Source organism: Carettochelys insculpta, chromosome 30, assembly GCF_033958435.1.
Source record: "Carettochelys insculpta isolate YL-2023 chromosome 30, ASM3395843v1, whole genome shotgun sequence".
Classification (NCBI taxonomy): Eukaryota; Metazoa; Chordata; order Testudines; family Carettochelyidae; genus Carettochelys; species Carettochelys insculpta.
The window spans coordinates 12235342-12261440 of record NC_134166.1 but is presented as its reverse complement, the minus strand read 5'-3'; the positions used below and the strand labels follow the sequence as shown (position 1 = coordinate 12261440).

The 26099-nt window shown below is 62.5% G+C and overlaps 1 protein-coding gene across 1 annotated transcript; it reads left to right on the top strand.

The window, feature by feature from the left end:
- The first annotated feature begins 10194 nt into the window (after positions 1-10194).
- Positions 10195-24584, top strand: KIRREL2 (kirre like nephrin family adhesion molecule 2). Its single transcript, XM_074980706.1, has 15 exons — positions 10195-10605; positions 17042-17191; positions 17653-17802; positions 18159-18316; positions 18757-18907; positions 19228-19333; positions 19633-19781; positions 19916-20043; positions 20512-20638; positions 20820-20920; positions 21016-21214; positions 21637-21747; positions 22235-22347; positions 22584-22667; positions 22958-24584. The coding sequence occupies exons 1-15, from the start codon at positions 10548-10550 to the stop codon at positions 23375-23377; spliced, it is 2205 nt and encodes a 734-aa protein (XP_074836807.1). The 5' UTR covers positions 10195-10547; the 3' UTR covers positions 23378-24584.
- Positions 24585-26099: the final 1515 nt, after the last annotated feature.

Sequence of the window (26099 nt, the reverse complement as noted above, 5' to 3'; positions counted from 1 at the left end):
ACTGGCCGTCTGCAGACCGAGGGGTAGGGACGAGATTCCAGCCCTGGGTGACGCCCCCAGCCCAGATCCCTGCTCCCACCCACTGGCACCAGATGGGACATCTCCCAGTGCAGCCCACGCCTTCCCGCAAAGGCCGCAGCCCAAGGATGTATCTGTGGGAGCTACTCAGTTAATTACAGGGTGAGGCAGAGGCCAGTGAGGACTGGCTGGGCTCAGAGCTCCTCAGCACCCAGGGGTCAGCTACAGGAGAATCCCCTGCAGCCAGGAGCAGTACAAGGGGTATGACCCGCAGAGCTAGTTCTCTCCACCACAGGCAGCAGATGCACATACAGAGGCTTTGGGTGAAGGGGGGCTGCCCTGGGATTTGGAGGTGGGGAGAGAGAGCCAGGCCCATGGCTGTATGTGCAGGTGCCTTCCCCTCTGCATCCCACACCCTCCATACCTCACCCCCCTGGATCCACCCAGGAATGAGTCATTCACAGTGCTGTGGAGTGCAACACCTGAGCACCAGAAGAGCCTTACTGGTGGGGGGGACCCCAGCTAATGAGCCCCCTTGGCGCAGTTCAGGCCTCAGGAGACTCCACTGCTGTGTGCCGAGGTGGAGAACAGGAGGGACCCAGGTGCCCCGTGCTCTTGCTGTGGTGGGGAATTGTCTAGGGGCTCGGGGGATCCATGCCCCATCCCCAACCACCTGCCAATCTGATCTGGGGGCTCTCTGCCCCGGCCCATGTCTGACAATCAGCCTGACCTCAGCGTGTGAGCCGGGCCTGCAGCCTGGCAGCCAGCAAGAGGACACTGGGCCAGTTCCTCAAGTAACCCTTCCCCCAGGGGTCCTGTCCCCAGGAGAGGCCAGTCCCTGCCCCTGCCTGGGAAAAAGTCAGAATCCACCCGGCCAGTTGTGCCATGGGCAGGGGAGGGGGCCACACCTTCCTGACCCCTGCAGTCGCTGGGCTGCTGCCCTGAAGCATGAGACTGGCTCAGAACCAATGATCTGACTGCAGAGCTGCCCATGGAGGAGCACGTGGAGGCCGGTGCAAGCTGTCCCCAAGTCTCCAAAAGAGGGCCAGGCCCAAGGCTCTGCTGTCCAGGCCTGTGCTTGGCTGGGACTTGAAACTTCTCCCTTTCCAGGAGCTGGTTGGAGGGGGATTCTTGCAACAGGCCTGTCTGCCTGCTCAGGGCCTCGCCTGACGCTCTGGTTTCCTCTCCCAAAGAGTCTCCGTTGCCCCAGCACTCGGGGATTGTGGCCAGCTCCTTGCAGGCTGGAAATTCATTCCCACCCTGCCTGGCATTTTCCAAGGGTGTTGCAAGGGGAGTGGGCACTCTGGCCTCCTGGACCCCTGGGGCATGACCGCCTTGCACGGCTGCTCACCACAGCCTCCCTCCAGCCACTGATTACTCAAGCCAGGAAGGAATGTGCTGCCTGAGAGGCCCAGCGGGTGGGAGTCTCCCGCCTTTGCAAGGCTTAGCCATCAGGTGGCGGCAGAATGCCAGCAGGTTTTGTGGGCGTGCGAGCGCACGAGCACGTGGGCACGCACCATTGAACATAATGGCCCGACATATGCCCTGTGCAAAGGGGCTGAGGGCTTAATCCGCCTCCAAGCCTGGGGTTTAGGGCTGCGTGGTTTAAACCGACCAACTGTGTGAAAATCCACAGCTAGGAAATACGGATCAACGGGCAGGATCCTGTCTGGCCCCCTCCAGCTGGTGCCTCCTCTCCTCACCCCCCCAGCTCAGATCCCTGCCCCTGCCCCGACCCACCCAAACAATGCCAGTTGTGGGGTCGGGTGCTGCCAGCCAGCTTGCTCTTGCCCCTCCCCAGCCTCTCCCCGGCCCCTTTTCTAGTTAATTGTGAGGATTGTTGGCAAATAATCAGCTTCTTTTAATGAGATGACAAGATTAGCTGGGGGGGACACCTGCCCCTCCCCGCCAAATGCCCCAGCCGCTTAGACAGCAGGCATGGAATTGGACATGTACCCGGATGCTAGGGGGTGGGGGGGCAGGCTATGGGGCAGGAGGCCTCAGGAATCCCTCAGCCACATCGCAAACCCCAGCCTGGGATAGCCAGGTGGGCAGTGGAAGCCAAACACATTTCAGGCCGTTCCAAAATTTCGAGTGCTCCCTGCAGGAGAGAAACAGGGGCTGGCACCCCATCTTGCCCTGCCCCCCCACCCTCCCCCGGGGTGATTGAGTGGGGTGGGGAGAGTGTTGGAGGACAGGGCAGCAACTCCACCCCCTATCATCCTAGCTCCAACGCAGGCCTGGGGCCTTTTTTGGGGCCACCGGGCACCAATGGGTAGGTAGTGGGCTGGCTCCCTCCCGCCTCCCCCCTCATTAAGATGGCACAGGAAGGCAACTGAAAGAGGGAACCCATCAACCAGGGGGGCAGAAGGGGCAACGCATGTCAAGAGGAAGATGGCTGTTTGGCCACTTCTGTGCCCCCAGGAAGTCCACTGAATTCCACCCAAAAGCCACGTTCCGTGACATTCCCATACCCTGCTCCATTGTGGCCTGAGGCTGGACTCACTTCCCCCACCCCCGCACCCCATGGGGCACATCCCTGAAGTACATCCCCATAGGCCCTGGGCACCATGGCCCAGGGGAGCTTGTCGACTTCCATCTTCCACCCAGCCAAGTTCAGTCCCTCCCAGCCAGCCGAGCATGGACGCTGCTGCTGCTCTTGGGAGTGAAAGGGTCCCCACGCGTGAGCCTGCCCCCACACACAGCCCCACATGACTGTCAGACCTACCCCCACAGGGGTGGGGGATGGGCGAGGGGGGCCTTCCCCCTAGGGGGTGATGGCTGTAATCCACTGGGGCGGCAGGGGCGTACAAGTGAAAACCATTCCTGTCTCCACTCTCTAGGAAGACTTCGGGTGACCTAGTTTGCAGCATCCAACGTTTGATAGAGAAGCAACCTAGTTGCATGGGCCATGGAGACCGACCGGCCTGCACTCCCGGCAGACAGGGAGTCCCGCAGCAAACAGAGAGGAGAGGTGACGGGGAAGATAGGTAGATAAAGGGATAGATATATAGCAGGGGTGCTTGGGGACAGGCAGACACATAGAAGGGGTGTCTGAAGTTAGATAGACAGAGGAGGTTGTCTGGGGATAAACAGACAGACAGCTAGAGGGGGGTATCTGGGGACAGACAGACAGACAGACAGTGGGGTGCCTGGGGATAGACAGACAGATAGAGGGGGTGTCTGGGATAAACAAACAGACAGAGACTGTGTTTAGTGGTAGACAGACAGACAGAGGAGGGTGTCTGGGGATAGACAGGCTGACAGATAGAGGGGGTGCCTGGGGATAGACAGACAGATAGAGGGGGTGTCTGGGGATAGACAGACAGACAGAGGGGGTGTCTGGGGATAGACAGACAGACAGAGGAGGGTGTCTGGGGATAGACAGACTGACAGATAGAGGGGGTGCCTGGGGATAGACAGACAGACAGAGGAGGGTGTCTGGGGATAGACAGGCTGACAGATAGAGGGGGTGCCTGGGGATAGACAGACAGACAGAGCGGGTGTCTGGGGATAGACAGACTGACAGATAGAGGGGGTTTCTGGAGACAGACAACAACAAAAAGAAGTCCTGTGGCACCTTATAGACTAACAGATAAGGTGCCACAGGACTTTTTGTTGTTTTTGAACAAACAGGCTGACTCTGCTCCCCCTCTGATACTTGTCACCATGCATGGGACAGACAGAGGGAGGGTGTCTGGGGACAGACAGACAGACAGACAGGGGGAGTCCGGGGTTTGCTAGGGCCGCAGCTCGCCAGGCTCCTCTCCCCAGCGAGGGCAGGCGGTGGCAGGGCAATGCCCACAGGAAGGCAGGCAGCCCCCTCCGCCTCCCGCCCCCCACTGCTGACATGTCAGGAGGGAACGAACGCGGCAGAAACAGATGGTGCTTTTGTGACCCCTGTGGGGGATAATGGAGCCGGGGGCTAGGAGCGGAGGGGGAGGGGGGCGGGAGCCAGGATTAATAGACTGTGCCGGAATGCCCAAACCACGCTTTTAATGAACTCCGATCAAGATTTAATGAAGCACGATGCGGCGGCACAATCGGGGTCCCTGACCCTGCGGGGGGGCGGGGGTCGTCATGGTGAGAGCGGCGCCCCCCCGCCCGCCCGCCCGCCTCGCTGCCCAGAGACAAAAGGGGGAGGAGAGGCCGGCACTTGGTTATACAGTAAAACAACTGCCGGGACAGAGAGCTGGGGTGAATGGGGCAGGTCGCTCACTGGGCAGGGGGCAGTGCCAGAGTGAGGGGCAGCTCTGGGAGCTGAGTAAGAAATTAAAGCTCAAACAGCCCAGCCTAGGGGCCTACGCTCAGCCCAGCCTGCAAGTGCCAACACATGGTGAATGGCCCACAGAGCGTCCGACTTTCCAGCCTCTGCCCAAAGCTACAGCTCCCCGTCTTGCACTGGGCAATTTTGTCCAGTTTGCAGGGGGGGAAACTGAGGCCTTGGGTTGTGCAAGGCTACAATGTAACCTTCCACAGGCAAGCTTGAACCTGGGACCTCCAGAGCTTAGGGTTGGAGCTGCTACAGTTGGAGGGAAAAGGCAGCTGGTGCTCAGCTCAGGCTGCAGAGGAGATTTGTTCTCTCCATATAAGTGGTTTAGGTGCCATGACACAGGGCAGTGGTCCACACCCAGTAGGTGTGGGGATCACAACAGCTGAGAACAGCCCCCAGGGGGCCTGCCTCCCCACTTCTGTAGTCTAACCCCTAGGCCCCGCTGCTTTCCCAGAGTCAGGGATAGACCCCAGGTGTCCTGGCTTCCAGCCCCACTCCACCAGAGCCACTCGCTCCCACTTCCCTCCATCTCCCCAGGATCCCTGGCATCCATCCACCCTTGTATGAGCTTACTTGGCCCAGTGCACTGTGTGCCAGGCAGTCGGGGCTGGCGGGTACCTAGCCCCGACGCTGCCCCTGTGGCAGGTATGTTGGCCCGGAACTGACATGGGCAGCTCGTGAGGTCCCCCCAGAGGAGTGGGGGTTTTGGGGGACAGGGCCTGGCCAGGGAGTCAGAGAGGAGGACTGTTGCATAGACCAGTATGGAGCCTTCTCCCACCAGCACTCAGCTTGCTCTGGAGTGGGTTAGAGCTGGGGAGCCAGGGGCTCAGGACTCTTGGGTTCTCTGCCTGGCTGAGTGGGGCCCAGTCAATTAGGACAGGGGGCCTGGGAGCCAGGACTTCTGGGTTCCCATCTGTGTGCCCATTTCCCCTGTGAGGAGCAGGGCCCTGGAGGGACCTCAGCAGCCGCCGTGTTGCCCTGTGGGGTTGGGGGCAGTCAGGGCAGGTCAGTGTCCATTGCAGACTCAAGCCCCACGATGGCTGCACAGGCCCGGGCCCCATCTGGAGGCCTGTGTGGCCCGCAGCGAAGACAGGCAGCTCCCAGCTTGTCCCACATGGGAAGCAGATGGCCGCCACGCCGTCCATCACTGCCTGTCAGCCCTTCAATGGCAGCAGGGCACCACGGGCAGCCCAGGCCGACGTGGGGGGGCAGGGTACCCAGGGAGTCAGGGCGTTGGGGGGCAGTGGGGGAGGGGGGAAGCAGGGCCTATGGGGTGCAGTGGGAGGCGGGGTGCACAGGGGTGCTCTGGGGGACAAGGTCCCAGCTAGGGGGTCATTCTCCCATCACCCATAAGCTCTCACTGCCCCCCATCCGCCTACAGACACCCCCTTTTCCCTCCCACTGCATGAGGCTCCCCGGCCCGGCAGCTTGGCCAAATCCTCGAACGAAGTCCCCAGGTGGAAGGTGCTTTAATTAGCTCTGTCGCCAGGTGCAGTTTACTCTCCCGAGACCTGGTGCCCAGGCCGTGGTCTTAGCTCTGTGCCTGACACGCAGCCAGTCTCCCGTCGGAGGTAATTACCCCCTGCGCTCTGCCCCGCTTTCTTCCATGACCTCACCCCACAGTCCCCTGGGTGCACGCTCGGAAAACAGCTCCCAGGGGACATGCTGGGGCCTGGAAATAGAGTAGCTGGTACAATGCCCTGTGGGGTGTTAACCCCCAGCTCCAGGCCCAAACTGCAGGCTGGCAGGCCCCCCGCCGCCTCTCTATTCGCCTGCTCTTTCTCTCCCAATCCGTCACTGTGCAGTTGTTGCCCAGCTGACGAGCCCTGAGAGCGGCTGCATCTCAGCACAGGTGGCCTGTCCCTGTGCAGTGTTATGTGTGGCCGCTCCACAGCCGCCTCATCCCAGAGCTGACTGCATCTCAGCGACAGTCATGCCTGGGGAAGCCTTCTGGGGCAGAAGAGGAGCATTCTCTCCTTAGTCCATCCAACCCTTATTCCCTGCTGAAGGGCACAGTATAGTACCAGCTGGAGCCCTCTTGCGCATCAAACTGGGATCTCCCTGTCCCATCACAGGGCCCCCACAACAGGCAGGAACCCTCTCCAGCACTGGGAAGAACAATCACCAAAATACCTTAAGGCACAGATAGAACCCAGGAGTCCTGGCTCCCAGTCCTATCCCACCCCCACTGTAACCACTAGACCCCACTTCCCTCCCAGAGAAGGGAGAGATCCCAGGCATCCTAGCCTGTGCCCCCCTCCACCCCCCGCACTATAACACCCACACCCCCCAGCTAGGAGAGAACCCAGGAGTCCTGGCTCCCAGCCCCCGGCTCTGGGCTGGGACTGGTGCCAGGCAGCTGTGGGGCGGGAAGCCGGGTGGGAGCGCGGCCACATGTTGCCGGGCAGTTGGGGGGGGGGTCCCTTGGCTTTTTCACACTCTCCCCTGGGGGATTTTGTCCCCCTCCCCCTCTGTCCGCCCTCAATAGGGCCGCAGCAGGCCCGTTCCCACAAGGCCCTGTTGCCCAGGCGACCAGCCCTGCTGGGCCTGGGAAGGCCGACAGCTTTTCCTGACGCCCGCGCCGATAGATGGGCCGCCCGCAATTCAGATGGGGGGCGGGGGCAGGTGTTGGGGGGTTACCCCCCCCACTGTGACCCCCTGGTGCCAGCTGAGGATTGTGACCCACAGTCCCCTCCAAGGAAAATGTGTCCTGCCCGGACTCCTGGGTTCCATCCCCAGCTTGGGGTGGGGGTGCAGGGGGGCTGGGAGCCAGGGCACCGGGGCTCTCTCCCCAGCTGTGGGGGGCAGTGGTTAGACTCAAGGGACCTGGGATTCATACACGGGGCGCTGGCTCTGGGTGCTCTGGCCTGGCTGGGCCCCACTCCCGACCGCAGGGATTTCCCCTCCCCCACTCCACACAGATGCCATTTTTTTTTCTGTTTAATCCCCAAATCTTCAGAATATTCTTTCCAAATCCTCTTGGGCTGGATTCCAGCTGCGGCTCACTGGGCGGCTGCGAGCCACCCCCAGCGCAGCCCGCACCGGCGCCCTCCCGACACGCCGACTGGCAGAGACCCGCACGCTGCCCTAGAGACACAGCAACAGCAACACACAATGTGTGCAGGGACAGAGCTAGACACGCTGCACGCACACACACACACACCCAACACACACACACGCACGGACAGAGCTAGACACGCTGCACACCCCCCCCACAACACACACAAGTATGCACGGAGATAGACACGCTGCACACACACCACACCACACACACGTACGCACGGACAGAGCTAGACACGCTGCACACACACACACACACCCCACAACACACACGTATGCACAGAGAGAGAGACATGCTGCACACACACACCACAACACACACACGTACGCATGTAGATAGACATGCTGCTCACACACACACACACACACACACACCCCACAACACACATGTACGCACGGAGCTAGACATGCTGCACACACACACCACACCACACCACACCACACACATGTACGCACGGAGATAGACACGCTGCACACACACACCACAACACACACACTTACACATGGACATAGACATGCTGCACGCACACACACCACACCACACCACACACACGTACACACAGAGATAGACACGCTGCACATACACACCACAACACACACACTTACACATGGACATAGACATGCTGCACACACACACACCACACCACACCACACCACACACACGTACACACAGAGATAGACACGCTGCACACACACACACCACAATACACACACGTACGCACGGAGATAGACACACTGCACACACACACACATCACAACATGCACATGTACACACAGAGATAGACACATTGCACACACCACAGTGCACACACGTGTACACAGAGAGATAGACATGCTGCACAAACACACCAAAACATACACAAACACACAGGTATGTGCAGAAATAGACACGCTACACAAATGCACTGAAAAACACCTGTACATGCCGATACACATGATGATACACAGTACACAAACATGCTGAAACACACACAGAGATATACACTCTACACAAGCATGCTTTAACACACATGCAGGTGCGTACAGATATAGGCTGCACAAAGATTCATAAACACACATGCATGCAGAGCTACACACACTGCACAAACATGCCAAAACGCACATGCAGGTACCCACAGAGATGCATGCACTACACAGATGTGCTTTGACACATACAGGTAGACATGGAGGCACACACAATACACAAACACATGTAAACATACACACACAGGTACCTCCAGATACACAGAGCAACATACACAGCCCTACACACAAGCACCCTGTAAACACACAGGCAGGCACCCCCCCACCCAGTGTTTTACACATGGCACAGCCCCATCTAAATGCACACAGCTACACAACACACACAGAGATTCCCCCAGCTCAGCCCCCCCCAGGTTGGCAGCCTCTGGGGGGGCTCAGGAGGACTCGGTGTAGGTCCACAACTGCACCTCACAGCCCTCTGGGGGCTGTGTGCACATGGCAGGGCACAGCCCCCACTCCCTATAGGGTAGGGGTTCTAACCCATCCCTGGGCAGGACCCAAGGGCCATGCACTGATTGACCCCAGACCTGCTGCCTAGGGCATAGGCACAACAGGGGCTCAGACTCAAGCATGAGGCAGAGCATGGGCTGCATGCAGAGTCTAAGTGTGTGTGTAACTGCCTGCAGGTGGGTTTGAACCTGGGATCTCTGGAGCTTAGTGGAGGCACCTCCACAACTGGAGCTGAAAGCCAGCTGCCAGCCAGGTAAGGCTGCAGAGGAGGCTCAGTTGTTCTCTGTGTGGACTAGGTGCCACTCTATGGGCGAGTGAGTCCCACCTGCGTGTGTGTATTCATGTGCCCGGGAGTATCCCTGCGTGTGCTTGTGTCTGTGTGTGTCTTTCCCCCTGTGTGCCTCTGGGAGTACTTTGGGGGGTGCCTGTCTCCCTCTTCGTATGTGTGTTAGAGTGTGAATGTGTGCCGCTCCGCCAGCCCTGGGAGCTGTGGCAGCGTGGCTGGCGCTTTGGCAGAGCTTTTCCTGGCACAGATCCGGGGGTTAAATCTGGCTAGCAAAGAAGCCGCAACTCAGCAGAAATCCCTTTAAATCTCCCCTCTGCCTCGCAGCCCAGCACAAGCTGCTTCCCATTCACAGCCCTCTCCCAGGGGACCGGCCGCGCTGGGCATGGGGCAGTGCACAGAGCAGAGGGGCTGGGAGCCAGCACGCCTGGGTTCTACCCACAGTGCTGGCAGGGGGCAAGAGATGTGGGGCCTGGTGATTCGACGCTGGGTTGATTCCATGAGGTTTCACTATCTCCCCCGCCGCCCCCCAATGTCTGTTGCATAAACTCCCAAGAGATGTGGAGGGGGGGATTTCCCAGCAGCATGGCAACGGCTCCCCGGGGCAGGCAGGCCAGGGCACGAGGCCGGCCCTATGGCAGGAGCAGGCCGTGCCTCGCAGGGAAGCTGGCGGTTGCATCAGGTTGTTGGGCAGGGGCTGCCCCTTGGGATTCCCAGTTCCTATTCTTAGGCCTTCCTGCTTGGGGGGCCCTGGGGAGCAGCTGGCTCCGGTTGTGCTCAGCACACACAAGTGGCACTCGGGCAGCCTGTGTGTGCACACGTCCTGCCAACCGCCCCCCACCCCCGGCAATGCACAGCACCACCCCCCCAACACAACCCTCCCTGCCCCCCGCCCCGGCGGCAGATGACCCAGGTCTGTGTGGGCGAGCGTGTGATCTTTTTTATTAATGAGAGCTCCCCCTCCACCAATCAGCACCCACCTTGGGCGGGGCCAGCCGGCTGCTGGCCTCAATGAGTTGCTATCCCCAGAGCTGAAGGGCTTCAGAGCACCAGGCTGGCTGGGCAAAGCAGATCCTCAGGATCAGGAGAGAAACCAGGAGTCCTGGCTCCCAGCCCCACTGCCAGGAGACCCCCCCACCCCTTCTCACCCAGAGCCAGAACCCAGGAGATCTGACTCCCTGCCCCCCACCTGATCCCTCTCAGAGCTGGGCATAGAACCCAAAAGTCCTGGCTCCCAGCCCCCACGCTCTAACCACTAGCCTCCCCTGCCCCTTCCCAAGCTGGGGCAGAACCCAGGAGTGCTGACCGCCTCCCTCCCCCGGTGGGTGCAGAGGAATCTGGAGCAGCGCCACGCTGTGGATTTACCGACCCCCCTACCACTGCCGGCAGCAGAGCGGAACCAAGGTCTGAATTACGCCCCCGGGGACTCCCTGACCTGGCATGGACGTGTCAGCCCTGCTTCCCTACTTTCTGGGCCTGACCTGCTTCGCCCACACAGGTAGGAACTGGGGGAGGGATCTGGGGATCAGGTGCCCCCTTCTCCCCCTGCATCCAGAGCCCCAAAATGGGACGAGCGAGGGCTGGTTTTGGAGGGGTCTTAGCCTTCTTTCCCAGGCCTCTGCGAACGCAGTACTGACTTTGGGAGGGGGGTGGGGTCTAGTGGTTAGAGCCGGGGGGCTGGCGGGAGCTGGGAACCAGGACTCCTGGGTTCTCTCCCTAGCTCTGTGACTGGCATGCTGACCTTGGGGAAGCTGCTCTGGCCTTTGCCGTGCAGGACGCTGGTGCCCAGCTGTGGCCTGGGGGGCAGAGCAGACGTGTCCTGGCACGAGTGTGGGGGTGTGTGTCAGTAGATGCAGGAAGCCCTGAGCAGGGTATGTCTCCTGGGTCACACTGCAGTGGGGGCGGATGGGGAGCAGGCAGTGTGAGCTGCCTCCCAGCCTCCCCTCACCCCATTCCACCCGCCCATGGGGTGTTCGGGGAAGGAACCAGCTGAGCCCTGCAAGCTTACAGTTTCCAGGATTGTCCCCTGCAGATTGTTCCCAGGGCAGTGGTTGCTGGGTTCAGTCCCAGCTCTGGGAAGGGAGCCGGGGCCAGTGGTTAGAGCAGCAGGAGCTGGGTGCAGTACTCCTGGGTTCCATGCCGCAGTCTGCCTCAGTTTCCCCTTCTGGGGGCCAGCCTCTGCTCTGGCTGGGGATACAGGGGGACATGGGGCAGGAGTGAAATCTCAGCTCCATCCCTCCCCCCTCTTTGCGGCTCCTCTGTCAGATCCTCTTCTCTGGAGCTGATGGGAAGGAGCAGATCTGGTGGGCGGGGGGCGGAGAGGGGCAGGGGGGTGCCCAGGCATGGCTGGGTGCCAGTCGCCCAAGGGCGGGTGTAGGCGTCAGGGTGTGTGGAGGTGTCAGGGGAGCTGAGCCAAGTTCACACATACACGCCTGGCTGGGCCGCCGGCCCCCCAGCGATGGATTCCCTTTACAGAAACACTAATGTGGTCTGAAAGGTGGGGGGCAGGGTGTTGGGAGCTGGCTGGTGGAGGGGTCTTGGCCAAGGGGCATCATTTCCCAGCCAGTCAACTCTGAGAAGCTGGCAGGGGGCTGGGGGAATGGGTCTAAGCTCTGTCAGGGGAGGGATGGGGGATCAGGGGTTATGGGGCTGGGGAATTGGGTCTGAGATCTGTCAGGGGAGGGATGGAGGGGTCAGAGGGTTATGGGTGAGGGGGTTTCGCGTCAGACTGGAGAGGGATGGGGGGCCCGGGGGAGATTGGGGGTTATGGGGTGAGGGGCTTTGGGGTCTGACTGGGGAGGGATGGGGGGGCCCAGGGAGGCCGGGGTTAAGGGCTGAGGGGCTTTGGGGTCTGACTGGAGAGGGATGGGGGGGCCCAGGGAGGTCGGGGTTAAGGGCTGAGGGGCTTTGGGGTCTGACTGGGGAGGGATGGAAGCAAGCAGAGGCTCAGGGGGTTTCCAGCGCTGGCTGAGGGCGGTCAGGAGAGAGGACCATAACTTCCCCATAGCTGCTGTCCATGGGCCTGGCCTGCCCCATAGCTCCCCCTGCCCCAGGCGAGACCCACAGGCCCTTCCCCTGGTTCCTGCCTCTCCCAGCTCAGGCTGCGTCTCCCCGTCTGGCCCCACGGCTGCTGCTCTGGGGTACTTTCTGCAGGGATCAGGGCACCTGGGTTCTCTGCCCAGCTCTGGAAGGGGCGTGGGGTCTAGCGGTTAGAGCAGGGGAAGGTGCTCTGGAGTAGGACTCCTGGGTTCTCTCCCTGCTCTGGGGGGCAGTGGGGTTGGTGGGTGGGGGCCAGGACTCCTGGGTTCTAACCCCCAGGTGGGGGGAGGAGGTTGCCTTTCCTGTGGGGGAGGGGCTGGCTTTGCACATACACACACACACACACAATTAACATCTGTTGGCTGTTTGGAAGTGACCTAATTTCTGGGGGCCGAGCTGGTGTCAGGCAGGGCTGGCAAACCTCTGGGGGTCCCTCACTGTGGGGGAGGGGTGTGTGGGCCCTCTGCCGTGGGGACGGCCAGACGTGGGGAAGGGGTGTCCCAGGCTGCGGGGGGGGATCTCCCCCACGACAGGAGAGGGGAGGGTGGTTTGTCCATCTTGCCCCTATCGGGTCCCCCAATTCCTCTCCCACGTGGGCCACGCTGCGGGGTGGGTGCTAGGCTGTGGCTTGGGGCAGTGCGGAGATGGAGGTGGGACTCAGGCCGGGCTGGGGGAGGGGTGCGGGCTGGGGGGTCAAGTCGGCAAAGGTGGGGCATGCAGGTCGGGGGACAGGTTGATGGACGTGGGGATGCAGGTGGGGGGACCGGCTGGCAGAGGTGGGGGGAAGGCTGGGGGGACAGATCGGTGGAGGTGGGGGTGCAGGTGGGGGGACCAGCTGGCAGAGGTGGGGGGAAGGCTGGGGGGCCAGGCCGCCTTAGGTGGGGTTACACAGGCTGGGGTGGGCGTGGCTGGCCCCACTGTAGCTGCTGAGGCAGCAGGCATGGGGCAAGCTGGACAGCAGGGCGGGAGGGGCACTGCCTGAGCCCCTACACAAAGGGGTCCATTGTGGGTCCTGGCGGCTCCCGCTCTCCCAAGCCACCTGTCCCAGGATGGGGCCCCCCCACATCTCCCTCCACACCCCCACTGCAGCTCCCAGCACAAAACTTGCTTTGTGTGGGCCCTCCGCTGACCACATGGCCCCCCACCTGCTCTGCCTCCCTGGCCCCGCCCCGCCCTGCCCTTGAACACCTCGTTTCCCTCCCTGGCGATGGGGCAGCCTCCTGTCACTCGTTTTTCCCCTTGTGTCTATGGGGGAAACTGAGGCACAGAGACCCCACAGAACTTGTCTAAGGTCACCTGGCGGTGGTATAGGGGCAGAGCCGTGGAGAGAACGCAGAAGTCCTGATTCCCAGCCCCCCACCCTGCCAGGAACCTCTCACGTGGTAGAGTGCTTCCCTCCTGACTCACAGTCCCATGCTCTAACCATTAACCCCCCTGCCTCTGGCTATTCCCACCCCAGGAGCCTCAGAATTTTCCACTGTGACTATCTCCCCCTCAGCCCCCTTCCGTCATGGGGGGGGCGGGGGCTTCCTGGGGGCCTTGGCCAGGCTGGGATCAGCAGGGCCCCAGCGTCTGCACAAAGCTATTTGTCAGAGCTGCGCGCCTTCCAGCGCCCCTCCCCAGAGCCAGGCGCACAATGGCCCCAATTTCACGCCTCTGCGCAGCTTCCAGGGGGCTTTGCTGTGGATGCGGAAAGGCGGCAGAGTGGCTGTGAGAGCAGGGCTGTGAGAGCTGGCGGGTGGAGAAAGTGGGGTGCTGACTCCCAGGTCCCCCAACTAGACACTCCTCCCATTTCAGAGCCAGCATAGAACCCAGGCACCCTGGCTTCCTCCCCCACTCTAACCACTGGGCAGCTTTCCCCATATTTCCAGCTGTGGGTCCAGTGTAGGTTCTAGCCAGGACACCTGGGTTCCTTCCCCAGTGCTGGGAGGCCAGTGGGGTGTAGTGGTTAGAGCAGGGCTGTCTTGGGAGCCAGGACAGCTGGGTTCCTTCCCCAGTGCTGGGAGGGCAGTGGGATACTGGAGCAGGAGTTTTCCTGCATGGGAAGTGTCATATAGCTGCTCCCGCCGAGGGAAGCCTGTGGCTGGCTAGTGGGCATGCCAGGCTGTGGGTCTGTGTCACAGGGTATCAATGTGCTCAGGGTGCCTGAGGGGGGAGCCTGGGTCCATCCCCAGAGTTTGTGTGTGGCTGGACCTATGTGGGGCGGTGGTGTTGCGGCCTTGGCTGAGGAGTGTGTGATGTTACAGGTGGGTCAAGGTATGTGAGGGGCCTCAGGTGTGTGTAACTCTGTGTGAGTGTGTGTGTGTGTGTCGGGGTGGGGGGCCCTGGGTGTGTGACCCTGTGTGCGTCAGGTTGTGTGTTTGTGTGGGGCACTGGGCATGGGATGGGGTGGGGGCTTCAGGAGTGTGTGTGTGTGTGTGTGTGTGTGTGTGTGTGTGAGAGAGAGTGAGAGAGAGAGAGAGAGAACCTGGTCAGCTCAGAGCGCCCGTGAGCCAGGGTGCGACGGGATGTGGTTACAGAGGAGAGTTTGTGTACCAAGCGAAAGCTCTGTGCATGTGTGTGTCGGTCAGCTGCCCCGACCCGCGTGCGTACACAGCCCCCTGCCCTCCCAGAAGGCTAGTGCAGGGCTGGCCCAGGCCCACAGCCTGCAGGGCGTTGTGAAGGGGTGAGAATTTACTGCCCATCTGTCCCTGCTCCCAGGCTGAGGTCCATCCCCTGACCTGGGGGGGGTCCCTCCCCCATCCCCCCACCCCCCCCTCCCCCCACCCCCCCCCATCCCCCCACCCACAGAAATCCCATTAACTCTTGCTGGAATTCCAGAGCCCTCATCGAAGTAGTGGGGAAGGGGCTATTCAGCATCAGTGAAGCCAAAACCAGTCAAGGGGTGAAACTAATGAGGGAGGCTGGAAATTAACCAGGACATCACCCCCCTGTCCAATTCCATGGGAGGTCACAACCTGTCCCACCACCCCGCCTGTTCCTCTTCCTGCCTGTCCTGGAAACCTGCTGGGTGCCCGGACGCCTGGGTTCTAGCCCCAGCCCTGGGAGGGAAGCAGGGGCTGGGGGCTGGGAGTCAGGACACCTGGGTTCTGTCCCAGGCCAGAGCTGGGTCCCCTGTGCTGCAGAACCCCTGGCATATGTCCATCTCCCTGTTTTGTTCCGTCTTCCTCCCCCGAGTCCCCCGCAGCGGATTATCCCCTTATTCAGACCCCGGTTTATTGGGTAAACACGGTGACAATGGGGACAAAGGGCAGTGTGATTGGATTTGAATTAGGAGGGTTTAGCCGGGAGATCAGAGCGGAGGAATCTCAGCCTCCTCGGCCTCAGGTGCCTTCCTCGCAGACATGCGGCAGCCTTGGCCCAGCCAGGGCTGGGGCGCAGCAGGGAGAGGGGCCCACATCTCAGCAAGGGGCAAGGCCTGGAGGGATGGGGTCAGTGCTGGGGTGGCAAAGGGCAATAGGGGCAGAATTAGGGGAAAGTGGCATCTGCACTGCCAGGGCATGGGCAGCGGAGATTCCTGGGGCAGTGGGTATCTGTGGGGCTGGGCTAGGAGGCAGAGCCCATGGGGAAGGGCTCAGGGATTTCTGGGGGAGGGGATTTGTGGAGTCCACTGATGGAGCAGGGACACGGGGGCAACCAGCCATAAAGACATTGGGGAGCCTCTGACTCCTGTCCCCCGGCCCTAGCATCACCTGGGCTGCAGTGCCTACCCCCTGACCCCCAGCAGCTTGTCAGCCCCACAGAAAGACTAGGCCAGTTCCCTGGGGATCAGCACCAACTTGCCCCTACAAACGCCCCTGCTTAAAATGCGGGGGAGGAGCAGGGCAGAGACCCCCCCCAGACTCCTCTGGGGACAGGGGAAGTGTAGGTTGGCTGCAGCCCCCCCGCCAGCCAAGCCCCTGCCAGAAAAGAGTGACAAGAATGATTAAAGTCTAGAGAACGTGACCTGTGAAGAAAGGCTGAAAGAACTGGGGCTGTTCAGTTTGGAAAAGAGAAGATTGAGGGGGGACATGATGGTGGTTTTCAGGTATCTAAAAGGGGGTCATAGGGAGGAAGGAGAAAACTTGTTCTTCTTGGCCTCTGAGGATAGAACAAGAGGCAACGGGCTTAAACTGCAGCAAGGGAGGTTTAGGTTGGACATTAGGAAAAAGTTCCTAACTGTCAGGGTGGTCAAACAGTGGAATAAATTGCCTAGGGAGGTTGTGGAATCTCCATCGTTGGAGATATTTAGGACCAGGTTAGATAAACGTCTATCAGGGATGGTTTAGACAGTTCTTGGTCCTGCCATTGGGGCAGGGGGCTGGACTCGATGGCTTCTCGAGGTCCCTTCCAGTCCTAGTGTTCTATAATTCGATGAGGCTGGTTGGAAGCTCCTGTGCCGTGTTCCCTGCTTCCGTTGTTAGCCAAGGGGCCTGCCCTTCCACACCACACTCTGCCCGCCCCTCCAGCACCCTGCCCCCCATTCAGCCCCCAGAACCATCCCCCCAAGGGGTCACTCCCTCCTTCACTTACAATTACAGAGAGACTTGCTGGGGCCCTTATCCCAGATCTCCCGTCCCCCACTGCCAGGAGCCCCCATCCCCCACTGCCCCTGGCCTGTGTGCCTTATATCCCACCTGTATCAGGATCCCCCCAGCCTGCACCCCCAGCCACCCTCCCTGCTACTGAGATCCCCCACTGCCCTCCCTACCACACTCCCTCCCCTGGCTGCCCAGATCCCCCCAGGACTCTGCTCCCCACACCGGCCCCCTTCCCCATCCAACCCAGCCCCACCTCCTGCTCCTGCTGGGAGCCTGCCCCTGCCAGCTGCCCCATTGCCCTCCCTGAGCTGAGATTGAGCCCAGGAGTCCTGGCACCCAGCGACCCGGGTGGTGAACACCTCCCACCCCCACCAGGCTGGGGGGCCTATTTCTTCCAGCAGCCCATGGACCAGGTGATCGTGGCGGGGCAGTCGGTGACGCTGGCCTGCGTGGTCATGGGCTACCGGGGCATGGTGCAATGGACCAAGGACGGCCTGGCGCTGGGCGGAGAGCGAGACCTGCCTGGTACGTACATGTGCTGGGGTCCAGCAGGGGGCACTGTGCTGCAAGGGAATGGGGATCCCTGGGGGCACTGAGGTGAGGAGGGATCATGGTGGCCATGCTGCAGGTAGCTCCCGAGGGGACACTGTACTCGGGCAGGGAAAACTGGGGGCTCCCCAGCAGGCACCATGCAGTGAGAGCGCCTGAGTGTCCCCAAAGAGGCCCTGCTGGGGGGGCCCCCAGCGGAAGCCAGGTGCCCTGTAAGCTGGGTGCTCATGCAGTGCCTCGTGAGCAGAGAGCACCCCGCTGGGGATTTGGTTGCTACTGATGGTTCACATCCGTACATGCATCGGTGCAAAATTTATTCTGCACATGGAGAGAAAATAGCTACACCTGGATGGAAAAGATTGGAGGGAACATAGCTGGGACGAGGGGTCCCCAGGGTCTGCTGGACCAGTCCCCGCAGCCTGTCTGTCCCTGTGCAGGCTGGCCCCGGTACTCCATCGTCGGGGACCCGGCAGCCGGGCAGCACAACCTGAGGATCGAGTATGCCGAGCTGGGTGACGATGCCATGTATGAGTGCCAGGCTACACAGGCGGCGCTGCGCTCCCAACGCGCCCAGCTCACCGTGCTCCGTGAGTGCCCCTTCCTTGCCAGTGTGGAGCACTGCCCTGGGGAAGCTCACAGCGCTGCAGCCCCTCCCCCTCCAGGCTGCACCACTGCCCTGGGGAAGCTCACAGCACCAGAGTCCCCTTCCTCACCAACACATGGCACTGCCCTGGGGAAGCTCACAGCACCAGGCCCCCCTCCCCGTCAACCCAGGGCACTACTCTGGGGAAGCTCACAACACTATAGCACCTTCCCTGCCAGCCTGGGGCACTGCCCTCGGGAAGTTCACAGCACCAGAGCCCCATCCCCCATCATCACAGGGCACTGCCCTGGGGATGCTAATCCCCTCACTGATCCTTTCTCCCATTTACACCCCCCCCAGTGCCTCCCGATGACCCTGTGATCCAGAACAGCCCCATCATCCGGGTCCAGGCCAGTGTGCCCTACAACCTGACCTGCCAGGTGTCAGGCGCCAAGCCCGCCCCGGAGATCAGCTGGTACCGGGATGGGCAGCTGCAGGATTCTGCCCACTATACCAAGGTGGGGGGGCATTAAAGAGGAGGCACAGGGGGTCAGGAAATAAAGGGGTGGCTGGATGTGTAGCAGGGCAGGTTATTGAAGTGGTGGACTGGTGTGCGTGTGGGGTACAGGGTATTAAAGGGGCGGCCTGGTGCGTGGGGGATACAAGGTATTAAAGGGGTGGTCTGGTGTGGGGGGTACAGGATATTAAAGGGGCAGCCTTGTGGGGGGGGTACAGGGTACTCAAGGGGAGGCCTGGTGCGTGGGGGGGGTACGGGGTACTAAAGGGGCAGTCCTGGATGCAGAAGGGTATTGAAGGGGCAGTGGGACGTGGCATGAAAGGACAGCCCAGTGGGAAGGGGGTGCTGGGTTGTCCCTCCCAGCCCCTGGGACACACTGGGGGTGGCCTTGCTGCCCCGGCCATGGGGACCCCGGCCTGAGAATTGGCCTTTGCCCCACAGGCCCTGATGGAGGATGGGAAGCGGGTGAGGGCGCTCAGCACCCTGCTTCTCACACCCAGCACCCGGGACATGGGCAGCACCTACACCTGCCGCGTGGCCAACCCAGCAGCGCCCACCGGCAAGCAGACCTCCGTCACCCTCAACGTGCTGTGTGAGTGCTGGCCCGGCCCGGCCCAGCCCAGCCCAGCCCATGGGGCAGGGCAAGGGCTGGGGAGCTCAGCGGGGGCTCCATTCTGCAGGGCAGGATGGGGGCTTGAAAGGGGAGCCAGGGGGTGTTCTGTGGAGGGTTTAAGGGTGCACCAGGGCACTGGGGGATGGGAAGGGGGTAGCAGGGAGCAGGAGGTGGGGCGAAGGGCACTAGGGAGCTGGGCGGCGGGGGGCTGGTCCGGAGCACCGTGCTGCTGGGGCAGGATAGGTGAGCTCCACCCCAGAGCTGGTGGCACCTCTCTGACTGGTCCCCCCCCCCCGCAGACCCCCCCACCGTGATCCTGTCCGTCCAGCCGCAGACTGTCCCGGAGGGCGGCAAGGTCGCGTTCCTCTGCACCGCCACCGCCAACCCCGAGGTGACCAGCTACCGGTAAGAGCCACGGGGGACCCAGTGTTAAGGCCCCAGACCAGCCTGCAGGGGGCGCCCTGTGCCCCCAGACCCATCTCGTAGGAGGTGCCTAAAGCCCCTGGACCAGCCTGTGGGGGCGCCTAATGCCCCTGGACCAGCCCATGGGGGCGCCCTGCCCTCTGCTGGCAGCAGGGGGGCATGCAGGCCGCCTCTCACGGCTCTTGCTGCCTTTCCCTTGGAGCATAGGGGACCCCTCGCCCCCTGGTGGGCGCAGCTGGTACTGCCCCCGCCGACGCCAGCTCTGCTCCCCACTCCTGCAGGTGGGCGAAGGGCGGCGTGCCCATCGCCGAGGCCAACGGGGACAGCTACGAGGCCACGGCCGACCACTCCTTCTTCACCCAGCCCGTGTCCTGCGAGGTGGCCAACGCCGTGGGCAGCACCAATGTCAGCACCCTGGTGGACGTGCACTGTGAGTGGGGGGCAGGGGGCTGGGCACCGTGGGGGAGGGCAGGGCATTGAGCGGGGGGCTGGGCTCTGTGAGGGGTGCAGGGTGGGGGCTGAGCTGTGCAGGGCGGTGCCACTGACTGTCCGGTCCCCCTGCAGTCGGGCCCCGCCTGGTCTCCCCGCCCAAGCCCCTCACCGTGGACGTTGGGTCGGACGCCTCCTTCACCTGCACGTGGGTCGGGAACCCACCCCTCACCCTGGCCTGGACTAAGAAGGGCTCCGGCGTGGTGAGTGCCTGGCCTGGCTCTGGGGCCGGCCACCGGCTCTCGCTCCTGTCCCAGCACTTGGGAGTGGGGGGATGCAGGCTCCCAGCATCAGCAGCTCCAACCACTAGGACCCACTCTGCTCCCACAGCCAGGGTAGAACCCAGGTGTCCTGGTGCTCTCCCCCTGCATTAGCCATTACCCCCTGCTCCCCTCCCACAGCCAGGATAGAACCCAGGTGTCCTGACACCCTCCCTCTGCTCCAACCACTAGGCCCCGCTCCCCTCCCACAGCCAGGATAGAACCCAGGCGTACTGACGCCCTCCCCCTGCACTAGCCATTGCCCCCTGCTCCCCTCCTACAGCTGGGAAAGAACCCAGGTGGCCTGACACCTTCCCTCTGCTCCAACCACTAGGCCCTGCTCCCCTCCCACAGTGGGGCTGGCACCCAGGCGTCCTGCCCCCCACTCTAATCTCTGCTGTGTGGCTGCAGGTGCTGAGCAATGGGAACACGCTGCACCTCAAGGCCGTGACGCAGGAGGACGCTGGCACCTACGTGTGCAAGGCCATTGTGCCTCGCCTCGGCGCGGCCGACAAGGAGGTGACACTGGCTGTCAATGGTGAGGGCAGGGGCAAGCTCTGGGGCGGGGCATTGCATGGGGGCGGGGCCACCTGGGCCTCCCCCTCCCATGGGGTCTTATCTGGGGGTGGGGCAGGTGTTGAGATGTGGGTCTCTATGCTGGGGGAAGGGCATGTTCTGGCACCGCCCCCTTTAATTCTGCCACCCCCCCCCCATTGCAGGTCCTCCCATTATCACCACAGAGTCTGACCCGCAGACAGCGCTGGGGGACAAGGCCCGGCTGGAGTGCCTGGTGGGGAGCACACCACCCCCTGACCGCATCGTGAGTGCTGCCCCCCACCCAGTGGCCCCCAGCCCCACCCGGAGCCCTGCTGCCCCCCACCCCCTGCTGACGGGCCGGTGTCTGTCTCGCGGCAGGTGTGGGCGTGGGGTGAGCAGGTGCTGGACGGCGGCTCGGGGGAGCGCTTCACGGTGGACACGGCGCTGACAGAGCAGGGGCTGCTCTCCGTCCTGCTCATCCAGGCCACGCGCCCAGAGGACTTCGCCCTGCCCTACAACTGCACAGCCTGGAACCGCTTCGGGGCCCGCTCGGCCACCTTCATGCTGCGCCAGCAGGGTAAGCTCCGCCCACACCCCCACTGGCCCCTCCCCCAGCCCCCCAGCCCAGTGCAACCCTGCTTCAGCTGCGGGGCGTGGGCCTAGCACCACGCAGCCTCACCCTGGGAGGCTGGGTGCCATGGGTTCTGACCCCCATCATCCCACCCTTCCACACCAAACCTGCTAAATCTTACCTAGCTGTCCCGCCCCAGAGGTAGCTGCGTCCCTCAGCCTCCCTTTGAGGCGTTATGTGTGGCTGTTCACTGGCTACTCTGACCCAGAAGTGGCTGCATGTCAGTCCTGGGTGAGCTGTCCTCAAGCAGTGTTATACGTGGCTGTTCCCTCACTCCCCACCCCAGAGATGGCTGCATCTCAGCACCCAGTGAGCTAGCCCTGTGCTCTGACAGCTGGGGCTCACTCTCACTTGCCTTTCCCTCACAGAGGTCCTGCCCATCATGATAATCGGGGCCTCGGCCGCAGCTGCCGTCACCCTCCTGCTGCTCCTTGTCACTGGGGTCTCTGTCTGCTGCCTGTGCCGGTGCCGTGGGAAAGGTGAGGTCACTGGCTGGCTCCGCCCCTTTCTGGGCACAGACACGATCACCCGCAAGGCCTAGGGGCAGACATGCTTCTCACGTGTGAACATGCCTGGGCTAATACATGGATGTGCACCCGCCACGTTCCCACACCGCCGTGGGTCTGTGCATAGGGATGCATGTGGAGACACACGTGTCTGGTCACCCACGTGGATTGGCGCCGGTCTCCTGGTGACATGGACAGGCAGGAAACAGGTCACAGCCAGACCCCTGCGTGCAGATGTGAGCGGGTCTGGCCAAGGCGCAGGCTAAGCAGAGCAGCTGCCCCCTGCGGCTGCTGCTCTCAGGATAACAGCCCTCTTTGGCTACCCACCCAGATGTGGGGGGTGCCTGGAGGAGGGGCGGGGGCCACAAGGATGGGGTGCACAGATCCCCCCCCGTGAGACAGCACTGGGTGGGGCCCCCACGAGAGCTCACACCCTGCGTCTGTCTGTCTGTCCGTCCAGCAACCAAACGAGGCACCAAGCTCTCCAAGACGGACATCCTGGTGCAGATCACCACGGCCGACAGCAGCCCCACCCGGCCCAGTGAGGCGGAGAACGACCTCAAGGAGCCCATGGTGAGCCTGGCGGGGCCCCCCCACAGCACAGCACCCCCTACTGAGCCCCCACCTCCCCCTGCCATGGTGCCCCTGACTGACACCCGCCCGGCTCCCCCGGGCACTGGGCCCTGCATCCAGGTTCAGGTGGTTTCTGGGGGGCCCATGATGTGGGCACAGGGAATGGGGCTGGCTGACATGGCCAGACACCGCCTCACCCCCGAGACTCAGCCCTTCCCCCCTCCACCCCCCTGCAGGTCACGAGCAGCGAGTCCCCGGCCACATCGCACACGGAGCACAGCGAGATCCTGGAGGAAGAAGAGGGCAGCCAGGACATTAAGGTGGGCACTGCAGGCCCCGCCCCTTCTACAGGCCCCACCCCTTTCCCCAGACACAATGCCATTGTGTCTCTTCCCCCCTCTCAAAGAAACCGCCCCCACCCCCCTACTTCCCCGGGCCCTTGTACCCCACCTAGAGCGCTCTGCTGGCCTGGGACTGGGCCCCCCCGGGATAAGGGGGCATGCAGACAACAGCTTGCTTCCCCCCCACATCCAGGGGCGCAGGCAGCGTCGCTGGGGTGCTCCCACCGTTCTCCCCTCCCCCTGTTGAGTGACGTCTCTCCCCCCCGCAGGACCCCACCAACGGTTACTACAAGGTCCGCGCTCACGAGGAGCCGCACCTGTCCGGCAGCTTCTCGGAGTTCGCCCCGGCCCCACGCCCTCTCTACGCCGGGCCCCACGCCACCATATTCCCCCCACCGGCACAGCCCTACAGCCAGCACTATACCCTGGGGGCGCCCAGCTCCCGCCCCGCCTACGAGCCCCACTACCAGCAGGACGGGGTCTACGGGGGGGGCTACCTCACGGCCCCCTACACCCGGGCCTTCACCAGCTACGTCAAGCCCAGCGCCTACGAGCAGGGAGAGAGCAGCTACGAACAGTCGGAGCAGGCCAGCAAGGCGTCAGGCGGCTCCCGTTTCTCCTACACCTCCCTCTCGCAGCAGTTGGACTACAGCCGGCCAGCACAGCAGCGCATGCAGACCCACGTGTGACCGGCGCCCCCCCCCCCCCGAGATGCTGGTGGACAGCGGCCCAGGGCCGCCCCCCTTGGCTGGTGGGGATTGGTGGAGGTTCGGCTTCCAAAATGGCCGACCAGTCGGCTGACTTGTGCTGCTGGAGGTGGAGACGAGCAGCTGTTGGCCGGGGGAAGTGGTTCAAAATGGCTGACGGCGGCAGGGATGAGTGGCTATTGGCTGGGGCAGGAACCGGGGCCTGGGTTCAAAATGGCCAACAAAGAGGGTTCAAAATGGCTGACAAAGAGGGATCAAAATGGCCGCCGGCCCTGCGGAGTTCCTCTGCTGGCCCTGGGGATGGACTGGCCCCGGATGCGGGGGAGTCCTACAGTACCAGCCATCGACACGGGTTCAAAGCGGCCGTCCCGTAGGGCTGAAGATGGCCGACGGCCCAGCTGACCTCTTGGGCTGGGCCTGGCAATGAGCAAAGGGGCTGAGCTGCCAAGCGCTGTTGGCAGTGGCTGATGCTCCTGTTCGTTGTCTGCACTCGGCCAGTCGGCTTCGCCCCGGGCTGCCCAGCTGCATCCAGAATGGCCACCGCCCCACAAAGCTGCCCCCAGAGACGAGTGGCGGCAGGAGCCGGGGCACGTGGGACTTCTGAGCGGCTTCCCTCACACCGCTGGCTCCAGCGCAGCCAAGCCTGGAGGCAAGATGGCGGCGGGCAGGGCCAAGATAGCAGCTGGTGGGGCCTGGTCAAAATGGCGTCTCTCGGCTTTCCTGTGGGGCAGGCTAGGAGGCTCGTGGGGGCAGTGGGCATGTGCAGGAATCCCCACACAGCGCCAGGGCCTGGGTCGGCTGCCCTCTGCCCACACCCACAGCCCAGTGGGGTGCTAAGGGCAGCTTCAGCCTCTCTTAGCGACAGGCGCAGGCTGTCTGCAAACTCAGGCTCGGGGGCCAGGATGGTTGGCGGGACAGGGATCGGGGCATGGGAACTTCACCTCCAGCGGGCGCCAGCGCTAATGCCCCACTCCAAGGTATGGGGGGGCAGGCCCCCACCGCAGCACCTGGCAGCAACAGGAGCTGGGCCCAATGCATCCGGGGTGGGGGGTCAGGAGCTGGGCCCAATGCATCTGGGGTGGGGGGGTCTGTGTCTCCCCAGCATTCCAAACACGCCACCCTGTGTCCTCACCACACCCAGGCCCTGGGGTGCCCCTGGGGGGTTGGGAGCTCTCAGGGCAACCCCCCCGCCCCCGTCAATCTCCTGTTGGGATCGCACGGCTGCAAAATCATTTATATTTAATAAAAAACATGGCCAGAAGCGGTGAGGCTTTTATTGGGGCGCCAGCCCGATGGGGGGGCAGGTAATAACCTGCGTAGGGTCCATCCACCCCAGAGCCCACCCATCCAACGTGCTTCCTGCCCCACACCCCAAAGCCGACTCATCTGGGTCAGCACCTGCCCCCTCTCTGTCCCCCTGGATCCCACCCATCCTACCCCTTGCTGCCCCCCAGATCAGACCCTGGCCCCTCCTGCCTGCTATCCCTTCCCTTGCTCCCCAGATCAGACCCTTGGGCAGCCACTGGTAGGGACCGTGCAACTTGTCACTTGCGGGCTGGCGCAGGCTGCTGCAGCCAACCCCCACTGCTCAGGACTCCTGAGTGGGGCTGCCCGGGAGGGGCTGTGTGGACAGGAGTCATGTGTTGGTGGACGGTGGGATGGCGGGGGCAGGCAGGACACCTGGGTTCTCTTACTTCTAGAACTGAATAGTGCCCATGAGTTCTGGAGCCCGGTAGACCCCAGACTGCTCCCCAAGCCAGGACAGCCCAGGAACACAGACTCCCGGCGCCCCCCCGCACTGTAACCACTAGACCCTGCTCCTCTGCCAGAACCAGGAAAAACCCTGGAGTCCTGGCTCCTAGAGTCCTGCTCTAACCACTAGACCCTGCTGCCCTGCCAGAGCCAGAGAGAATCCAGGAGCCCTCACATCCACCAACCCTCTCCCCACATACACACTTCCAGGGCCACCCAATGATCCCCAGGGTTGATTCACACAAAGCTGGGATGCAGCCACCTCTGGGGTGGGGCAGCTGTGGAACAGCCTCTTACACCTCCAGGGCAGGAAGTGGGCTACCTCAGAGAATGTGGAATAACATGTCCCTGGGGCCTGGGCCTGGCTATGGCACAAGAGATCACAAGCTGCCTGTGACAGCAAGAGCCAGGAATACCTAGGGAATAGGGGGAAGGAGGCGCATATCTTTGGGCAGCCCTGGTCAGGTCAGCTCCCCACATACACTGTAAAGCCCCCCCTCCCAGTTATCAGAGAAGCCTTGTTACCGCCCACCTGCCAGCCCAGCCGCTGAGGTACATGGTGCCCAGATGCTCAGGCCGCGGAGGCAAGAAATAAAAAATAATACCTGAGACAGACAGCCACCACCTCAGCCAGAGCTGGGGAGAGAACCCAGGAGTCCTAGCTCCCAGGCCCCCCCTCCTGAGCCAAACAGAGAACTCTGGAGTCCTGTCCACCCCCCCCCCCTTTACCTTAATACACTGACCCACCGCCCCAAAAGCTCCCAACTCCACATCCTGTCCTGGAGATGGAGATGTTTTTGAGGGCGGAGCTAAGGCTGGGGGCGGAGCCATCTTTGCCCCGCCCCTACAGTCCAGCCTACAAAGAGGGGGCACTGGGAGGTTCTGAGGTTCAGTGTGGGTTGCTGCTGGTGGGGAGGGGCCTGAAGTGGCAGGCTAAGGTCTGGCATGTACT